This window comes from Nanorana parkeri, unplaced genomic scaffold, assembly GCF_000935625.1.
Source record: "Nanorana parkeri isolate BGI_ZX_2015 unplaced genomic scaffold, ASM93562v1 scaffold325, whole genome shotgun sequence".
In the NCBI taxonomy this organism is placed as follows: Eukaryota; Metazoa; Chordata; class Amphibia; order Anura; family Dicroglossidae; genus Nanorana; species Nanorana parkeri.
This window is the reverse complement of record NW_017306593.1, coordinates 889,014-899,317: the sequence shown is the minus strand read 5'-3', so window position 1 is coordinate 899,317 and position 10,304 is coordinate 889,014. Positions and strand designations below refer to the sequence as shown.

The following is a 10,304-nucleotide window of genomic DNA, read 5'->3' as shown; positions in this document are numbered from 1 at the left end:
CAACCTATTTGGATAACAAATGTTTGAGTGCAGCTCTTCTTATAATAGCAAGCACAAGAAGTCTCCTTGTTTTAATAATCATTCATGTAAATGGTTCACCTGAACAGGGAATTCTATTTCTAATTAATACATGCAGATTTTGCTGAATATAACATATCAATGTTAAATTGATCCACAGTGCCTGCAGGTAATTAATTCAGTGACCCCTCTAGGTTCCCTGTGGAATATTCTGCTGACATAAATAATTGTTTTTTCCAATACCTTACATTTTTCTGCACGCTGGGGATCCTAAAGTAACAATTACATGGCTTATCATAAACACCTGTAGCTTCCATTTTAATTATAGGGGTGACATGACCAAGCTAGTTAAAATGGGTAAGTGAGCAACATTTTAGACACCTCTGCACCATGCTAAACTGAAGGTCATCTATGTCAGCCTGCAGATGATCATTCTTTGGAGTCTATTCTGCAGACAACTTACAAACTTAGGGTGAGGTGCGGTATTATGTGTGCATGTATAACACTTATCCCCAACCCTGAAAGAGAGACAATCATAGGTGATATACTGCACATACTAGGATCATATTGGAAGTTTCATGCTTTTGGAAGATTATTGTCATATGCCCAAAAAATGGCCATTACCATCTGAGCGCAGTTGTTTATGAATTAATATAATTGCATCAAGTCAAAATTAGTATACTGCAGGAGAGGTTAGTTTAGTGTAAGGCTACATTCACATCTCTGTGTTTTGTTACATGGCTGGGATGTGTATTTAATAGGCCTGTTTGCTGCATATTTGACAAGGTTTCCAGCAAAGCAAATCTTCTTCAAGCTAGAAATCATTTCATAGAAACAGAGAGGATGCATAGAAGACTGAAGGTAGAAAATAAACAGGAGGTCCTCTGAGTCTGCCTTTTATCATTTTTGTCTGAGGATAGATCTCTGTTTATCCCAAGTATGTTAGCTGACTAAGCATATTTAGCTGTACTTGAAATCTGTTTCAAGTATCCACCACAAATATTTATTACAGATATTTCAATAGTGCAAATAGAAATTACATCCCCAAGCCGAGATCCCAAAAAGGTAGTAAACATCAAACCCAACTATCTCTTCCAAAAATATATCAATTATTATTATTATTATACAGGATTTATATAGCGCTAACAGTTTGTGCAGCGCTTTACAATATAAAGAAGACATTACAATCACAATACAATTTAAGACAAGATGGTAAGGAGGGTCCTGCCCCTGAGAGCTTGCAATCATTCTAAAGGGGTTATTCACAAAAGGGTGAAGAGTTTGGAGAAGGCAGGAGAAGTGAACAATCTAGGACAACATAGCTGAACTGGAAAGTGAGCTGAATTGGAGAATTTTTCCAAATCAGATATTTTGTCCTAGAGTGTTCACTTCTCCTGCCTTCTCTATCATTTCATAGAAACAGAGAGGATGCATAGAAGACTGAAGGTAGAAAATAAACAGGAGGTCCTCTGAGTCTGCCTTTTATCATTTTTGTCTGAGGATAGATCTCTGTTTATCCCAAGTATGTTAGCTGACTAAGCATATTTAGCTGTACTTGAAATCTGTTTCAAGTATCCACCACAAATATTTATTACAGATATTTCAATAGTGCAAATAGAAATTACATCCCCAAGCCGAGATCCCAAAAAGGTAGTAAACATCAAACCCAACTATCTCTTCCAAAAATATATCAATTATTATTATTATTATACAGGATTTATATAGCGCTAACAGTTTGTGCAGCGCTTTACAATATAAAGAAGACATTACAATCACAATACAATTTAAGACAAGATGGTAAGGAGGGTCCTGCCCCTGAGAGCTTGCAATCATTCTAAAGGGGTTATTCACAAAAGGGTGAAGAGTTTGGAGAAGGCAGGAGAAGTGAACAATCTAGGACAACATAGCTGAACTGGAAAGTGAGCTGAATTGGAGAATTTTTCCAAATCAGATATTTTGTCCTAGAGTGTTCACTTCTCCTGCCTTCTCCAAACTCTTCACCCTTTTGTGAATAACCCTGTAAAAATGTATTGTCAACCTAAGTTTATAAGGTTTACTTGTTTTTAGGATGTTTTAAATGTGTATTAATACATCAAATTTCTGATATATTTATAAACTAAGGTTGACAATAAATATATATATGGTTTTTTTGGAAGAGATAGTTGGTTTTGATGTTCACTACCCTTTTGGGGTCTCGGCTTGGTGGTGTAATTTTTGTTTGTGATAATTAAAAAGAGACCCAAATAGGTGGACAAACCTTACATATTTTGATTAACTGCAGTCCCTCTTTCCCCGTTTCTAAATTACTATTGTATATTTAAATAGTGCTGTCAATTTTACAAATAGCTTTACATGCTATTCATTTACATCAGTCCCTGCTCTCAAGGAGTTTAATAATATAATCTTTTTCAGGAGCAGGGCCCTCCTAACCCTATTGTACTGAAATTGTATTGTAACTGTACTGTCTCCCCTATTTTGAACAGCGCTGTGCAAACTGTTGGTGTTATATAAATCCTATATTATAATAATAATAGTAATGTTGTTCTGTCTTTGCTACTCATTATCCCAATACTTGGTTGGCATGCAGCTAAACTTTTTCATATTCTAGTAGTTAACACTGTATATGAATGTCTGAAGAATGAATTGAAGTTATAGGGTGAATGAAACTGTGGAGCAAAATAATATCAGTACATGCAAATTGTTTAGCATTTGTGTTCATGCAGATGTATGCTACCTCGTGAAGACACACACTGATACTACCAATGTAGTAAGAATAGTGTCTAACACTGCAATATCCTATTGCTTGTCTTGTAGTGACCTGTTCATTGCTCTCACCAGCTAGCTGTATTCCTTGACTGGATGTGTAGAACGTCATGCCATTACCTTCCTGCCATGGCCCAGGTAACAAGTTCTGTGGACTGTGGGTTTGCTATACACTGCTTTCAGTGTATGTAATAGTTTCTTTCGCAGCTGCAAAATACCCATCAAAGTATATTTCATCCAGAAATAAAGGTATTCATATAACCAAGGAAATATTGTCACTCTTTGTAAGACCTGGATATCAGCGTGTCTATGCGACCAAATGCAATACATCGGATGTTGTTTACATAAAGTAAGTTGTTTGTTTGTTTTTTTAATTAATTTTTACTGTCTCCGCAGAAGAAATGTTTATAATTTAGAATGTAATACATTGTGCATCAAAAAACTATTTTAGGAAGAGCTTCTATCAACATACATTGGTGTGAATTTATCAAAACTGGAGCAGACAAAATCTCAAGCAAATTTGCATGGCTACCAATCGGCTTCCCTATTTCATTTTCAAAGCTTAACTGAAAAAACTGAAGAGAGAAGCTGATTGGTTGCCATGCACAGCTGCTCCAGATTCTGACTGCTCCAGTTTAAATTCCCCCTATTATGTTAGTCATTGTGTTGTACTAAGCATTCATGTAAAGTGGACTTTATGGCCAACAACCATTACTGAAATAAGCAATAGTCCTTCTTCAGGAAGAGCAAAAGGTATAATATATGTGTAATGGAAAAGAAAGATGATAATAGTAACAGCAACGTGATAGCTAAGTAATCGACATTGTTGCTTTGTAGCACTGGTCTCATTTTCAAATAAATCTTACTGGTTGCTTGTGACTGAACTGAACCTACAATACATGTGTGTGAATGCCTTGTATGACTGTGGAGGGACATCAGTCTGTAAATTCCCTCAGGGGTAAGTAGTGATGTGAAAGCTTCCATACTGATGTAGTCAGTAAATTGCTAAGTAGTATGTCAGCACTATACAAAATACAGAAAAATAAAATGTCACTCTCTTTTGTAATTAACATTAGGGATGAACTTTGGGTTTGGGTTAAACCCAGCCTGTAGCAATACCACTGCTAAATGACATGACAGATCCCCAGCGCTGCAGGAATGTAAGCAACCTTCAACCTCTCTCCTCCTTCACTCCAACGGTCTTAGGTCCCGTGAGTCATCACATCCTATACAGTGTAGGGTCATTCCATCCTTGGAGCGGCGGGGAGACAGGCTGAAGGGACCGGTCTAGTAGCCAGCTGGGAATGCGGGGCGGGTGAGTATATCTCTGTTATTTTAGCTCACTATACAAAATCAGCACTCAACCCTTGTAGTGCCGGGGTAGCCCCACTGCAAGGGTTAAGATTTAATTTGCCTGGAGTTCTTCTTTAACATCTTTTTTTTTATTTTGTTTTCCAATAAAGGACTTTTTTCACATAAATAATTAATCAGTGCAATAGACATAATTATAAATGTTACAAATATATGTAACATATACACTGAGTGGCCAGATTATTATGACCACCCCACCCCACGAGATGACTCCACGAGATGACTTGGTTGGGCCGCCTCGTGACTCCACGAGATGTTGAAAGGTGATGCGAGGAATCTGACACTGCACTGTTGCCCTTCTGTTGTCTTGTACCAGTCTTGCCACTCTCCGTTCTGCCCTAACATTGACTAGTCGCTGACGGCCACAATTCGCACGTTCAGACCCAGATTTTCGGCTGACAGTCCAGTCTTTAAACACTTTAACAACAGCTGCTCTTGAATATTTAACGAATTCTGCTGTTTTGCTGATACTCGCTCCATGGCTTGAGCGCCAACAATCATCCCACGTTCAAAGGCTGTTAAATCGCGTTGTTTACCCGTATCTTCAGAAACAAATCACTTCTACTGTCGTGGTAAACAACCTGCTTCCCTATTTATAATGGTCTGGCCCACTAGCAACTTCAGCGCAAAATTATAGCTAATTTGCCTACAAACGTCAGGTGGTCATAATAATCTGGCCACTCAGTGTATATTACCATGATAATTACTAGCAAACAATGGAAACTATCACACATTTCTCTATGTAATTACAGGTCATGGAGTTTCTATAAAGTCTCTTTGTATCTCACACTTGGAAGAAATGGTCTGCTATTGGCCATCAACGTCCAAGCATTCCTGAGCTCACACTCGTCATTTGCTATACAGAGTCTCTTACCACACGGTGTTCTGAAAACTAGACTCGGAGAATCAGGTCTGGAATCGGAGGAAGCTGGACTAAGATATGTACAATGTCATCTCTTGCCTGCAGAGTATCGGATTACAAGCTCACATAGTATACTTGCGATTGTAATTTTTATTTACACATACAAGCACGTAAGTACCTAGGAAGGTCCGTTACATTTAAAACAGTGACATGCGCAGCAATCCAAAGTGCCAAATAACATGTTTAACCACTTGAAGACCAGCCTCGCAAAAAACTACCACACTCAAAATTGACCATAGGCGACGCTTTAAAACTTTTACCACTCATCAGTTTTAGTGATTAATGGCCCTAGAATTATTGCTCTCATTCCGATGTTTGCGGCGATATGTAAAATGTGCAGCGTAATGGGCGCAATCACCGTTTTCGCACATATGCGCACCCGACGCATGTTTGCATGCGTGTATGTATGGGTGGGGACTTTGAAAAAAGTTGCGTAACTTGAATATTTTTTTTGGCAACTTTAGGGGGTTTTTTACAAAAAAAATTTTCAGAAATGTTTTTAAAGAAATCCCCTATGTGATAGCAAAGAGGATGTGACAGGTCCTCTTTATGGAGACAGCAGGGGTTTCCAAGACCCCTAATGTCACCTAGGACCCCCCAAAGAAGCTGATGAAGCAGAGATCTGCTTCATCAGCTTCTCTCCAGCGTATATCGTAAAATTATCACGGATGCCATCTTATAAGTTTTAAAACCTTAAAAAGTGATTGCATTTTCCTAAAACCATGTCAGCAATAATATACTCTATTATCACACCTTAAGTCATCTTCACCCTTCAAAGATTGTGTACCCACTGAATTAGGATATAGGGGCAGATGAATGGGAGATTTTAAAAAATGTATACAGATGCAGTATTTTTAAACACAAATAAAATGTTGTTGTTTTTTGTTTTTTTTTAATAAGACTGTATTGCAGATAAGCAAAAGAATATGATTTCATACCCACTCTAGTATATGATTGGACAATAAGGTAGCATAAGCATGCTCATGAGGTCATCATTCTGCTCTGTAATCAGTGTAATGCAATAAATAATGGCTGGCACCAGGTACAGGGATTATTAGAGGCTGATAATAACCAATTTTTGTACTTTTACCAATTGTATGTTAAATAACCGGTTTAATTGTATTATATAGATATGTATCTGCATGGAGTTTAGCTATCTGACAGCTATTACTAGTGTCACACTATTGTGTGTAGAAACAATAGTTATGGAAATGCATTTAATTTATAGACATAAACAGCCACCTTTGTTTTGTGTGTTGTAATCAGAATCTATACAATGTATACTCAAAGTCTCAAACCCTTAGCTACTTGGTCTACTATCTTAATGGCTCCAACCATTGTCTAACAGGTGTTTCCTCCTGCCAGAGAAGTACAGCTGCCAAAATGGAGAAGTAAAAAGACAGAAAGAGCTGAAAGCACAATGCTGCCCTCATTTGTAATTCTCTCACTTAGCGCTCTGGGGATTAGCACCATAATTGGATTTTTCACCAATGCATTTATTATTGTGGCCCATGGAATGGACAGGGCTAAAGGTAGGAGCATTAACCCGAGAGAACTGATACTTTTTACCCTGGGCCTTTTCAATATTGCCTATCTGTTCAGCATGGCCGCCCATGACTCTGTTCTCTACTTGTGGAGTGATGTGTACTTTTCTGACAATGTTTTTACCATCTTCTCTATTCTTCTGCTCTTCACAATCTTCTCCAGCTTTTGGTTTACCTTCTGCCTCTGTGGATTCTACTATGTGATGCTCGTTACATTTGAGCAAACATTCTTTTTGCGTCTCAAACAAAATATCTCTGATGTGGTCCCCTGGATGCTGTTCTCTTCTGTGCTGCTTTCACTCATTATCAGTGTTCCAGTTGCTTGGAATATTAACAAAGATGAATATTTGATTCAATTAAATGGTAATCTCACTGACAACTCAACAGTGGAATATGGCACACCACAGATGAGTCTTCAGTACCTGCTGGTAACCAGTATTATTGGTTGCTGTATTCCCCTTATCCTGGTGGCTGTTGCCAATATCTTGATAATCAAGTCCCTCTGTGTCCATGCAAAACACCTTGGTAAGAATGCCGGAGGAATGAATGTGCAGAGTGTTGAAGCCAGCGTATCTGCAGCACGCACTGTGACTTCCCTTCTTATTCTTTATATCAGTTTTTACATTTCTCAGATATTGTTGATCATGGCTATTTTTGATGTCAACAGTATTTGGTTTTCTGTCTGTTTGGTGGTTATCTACGCCTATTCACCAGTGCAATCAATGATTTTGATTTTTGGAAGCCCAAAACTTAAAAGTGCATTAGTGAAGTTGCTGGGCACATTGGCTGGTGGGAGGAAAATGCCTCCAAATGGGAGCATACAAGTAATAAGCTAACAGGGCAGACATAATGGTCTCTCCATTGGATTATGAAAATTATACTATACATGAGGAACTGTGCTTACATTTTATCGCATTGTCAGCAAAAACCATGTTCTGCAGTCATACACTCCTCCACCCAACCAAGGACATGAAGATTATCAAGAAGCAAATGCTTGGCATTTGGTGTGCTGGGCTGAACCTCATTAACTTTCTATATTATTCTGTGTGAAAATACCAATAAATCACATCAGGACAATAGCTAACTATGTAACCTTTATTTGTAAATTACTGTTTAGCATGTAAACCCGTTTTCCTGTACAAATTTTAAATAATACTTGTGTATTCACAATGATGCAGTGAATAAAACACATTTCTTTCTGATGTAAAGCTGTATATCAGCGTCATTCCTCTATAAAAGGGTGGGATTGAACAAGATTTGGTGAGAGACAGCAAGGTGGTTATCCTAACTGGGATTGGGCATTTTGGCAAATTGATTCACAATGAATTTCCTTTTATTGGAGAGTACAACAATCTCCATATTTTATGTATAAGTCATATAAGCTAGCACACTTCTACAACTACACTACCACCACTACAATTAAAAAGTTGCTTTTCCATCTAATACAAAGTTAGACAATCCCAGGGGTCAGGAAGCCAGGGTAGGAATGAAATGTCCAGCAATGGGGAAATCTTGAGATAGAAAAAGCACAAACTGGTGAGGAGTAGGGAGCAGCAAGCTCCCATACTACCAGGAAGTGTCAGATCATTGTCCAATTAGAACAATCTAGCATTAGGGCAAAATAGAAGTAAATCGGGAGCAGGATGCAGGTTTGTGCAGGTTCCTGTATTATACCTATCAGAAACTTTTGTTCACTTTAAAGTGTATCTATAGCCAGTCAGTGCCTAACTTGTGATAATTGAAAAGTGAAATGAGGATTTTTATCATGGACAGAAAGTAATGTATTGTAAGAATATCAATGTAGGTAGTGGAGCTGCTGTATAATAATTTGTTTGACATTTAGCAGGGAAACAATGGTAAAGAGACCCTGTCAAATTCTTAAAAACAATCCAGCTTAACTATAGCTATAGTAGCCTAGGCGGCTGCTATGGGGCCTGGGGGTTGTTAAGGCAAATTAAGCATAGAGCATTTGAAGATAAAACAGTACTACATCATTAAGGCTTGGTGTGGTTGCATTTGTTTAAAGCCCTAATCTTCTGTAAAGTCTAAAGTGTAGGAAAGCTAATGCAGGCATCCCAGCCTGAAAGAATTCATTTCAGGGAGGTGCCCTTCTCATTTCAGGGAGGTGCCCTTCTCATTTCAGGGAGGTGCCCTTCTCATTTCAGGGAGGTGCCCTCTTCCCTCGACCATCCGCGGGGGGATGAGAGGGCACCTCTGTGAAAAGATGGCAGACTGTTTTTTGTATTCTGACAGATCAATGTGCAATAGCCAACTGCAGGCGGGCTATTGCTCCCGACCAATGCTGCTGTCAATCAGCAGAGGAGGGTCTGATGGAGAACTTCAGGTCCACCTCTGCTGATTGACAACAGCAGAGGGTGGTTGCAATAGCCAGCCTGATATTGGCTATTGCAAATTGAAATAGCCAATAGCAATTTAACTATTCATTTCAATGCTGTCTTTTTTTATTTACTTTGACGGCAGCCGGCGGCACCGATGTCAGAATGAAAAAAAAACAAAAAAACAGACAGACGGGAAAGGTTTACTCTGCTAGATAGAGCAGAGTAAACCTTTCCCAGATAAAATGTTTCTCTTGCAGATGTTCAGGAGTCTTATAGCGGGAGACTCCCGGATTGTCCAGAGAGTTGAGATGTCTGCTAATGTTAGATGCACAAGAGGAATGTTTGGGATCTTTGTGTCCTTACTCACAGCTCAGAGAGAGGTCGTCAGGGAGGCCCCTATCTCATCCCCATGATCTGTAATTATGCCCCTGAAATAATCCTATCTGAAGTTCCTGCAACAAGAGAGCTATTGCACTTACCTTTTCGGTAACCCGTGTCTCCTACCATTCCTGTGTTCCAGCTTTGCACTCTCTTTGGCATTCGGCACTTTTGGAAATGTCAAATACCTATGTCCCCCACCACAAGTTGTTTGTAGACATGGGCAACCAGAGAGGTTAGTACCATAGCTCTTCTACTGCAGGAAACTTCAGCAAAGGATTTAACTAACAGGATGTCTATACAGTAGAACTATGAACAAAATAAAAAATAACATATGTACTCTCTGTCAATTGTATTATCATAGCTGTTTTTGTTTCTCTAACTCCCACTAGTAACACAGTTATATGAACTGTTGATGCTGCCACTAGAGCCGTTATTTTTTTTCTCTTCCTTTAACATTGTGACAACACTGTTTATTCTGCAGTAAAATCATGCAATAGTGGCCACTTTATCAGGTATGTTGTGGGATGCCCTCACATTGTGAACTGCTATCTTGCAAACAAGCTAGTTTTTGCAAACAGGGTAGTCTTAGGCCAGGTTCACTCCTCGGCGATCTGTGACCGCATAGCAATCGTGCATGAAACCACACGGATGGCTGCGCCGTCACAGAGTCCAACACCACCATTGATTGTGCTGGCGGTGCCATTATTTTCTAATGGCACTCCAGTCCCGCCAGGCAGATCACTTTGTTTCCCACTGTGCAATCGCACACGATTGCGGTTGAAAAAAACATGTGTCGCAAAAAAAGGTACATGTACCTTTTTTCAGCAATTGCTGCACGGATGCAACCACATTCAAACCAATGGGGCCGTGCGGCAACCGCTGTGTGCAACCACACAGGCTCGCACGGGCCCGGGATGATCACCTAAATCTGCACCAGTCCTTATAGACACACAGGGGTTGACTTAC

General features: G+C 39.2%; 1 protein-coding gene across 1 annotated transcript; it reads left to right on the top strand.

Annotated features, from left to right (window-relative positions):
- Nucleotides 1-6,494: 6,494 nt before the first annotated feature.
- Nucleotides 6,495-9,370, top strand: LOC108788433 (taste receptor type 2 member 40-like). Its single transcript, XM_018558191.1, has 2 exons — nucleotides 6,495-7,187; nucleotides 9,215-9,370. The coding sequence occupies exons 1-2, from the start codon at nucleotides 6,495-6,497 to the stop codon at nucleotides 9,368-9,370; spliced, it is 849 nt and encodes a 282-aa protein (XP_018413693.1).
- Nucleotides 9,371-10,304: the final 934 nt, after the last annotated feature.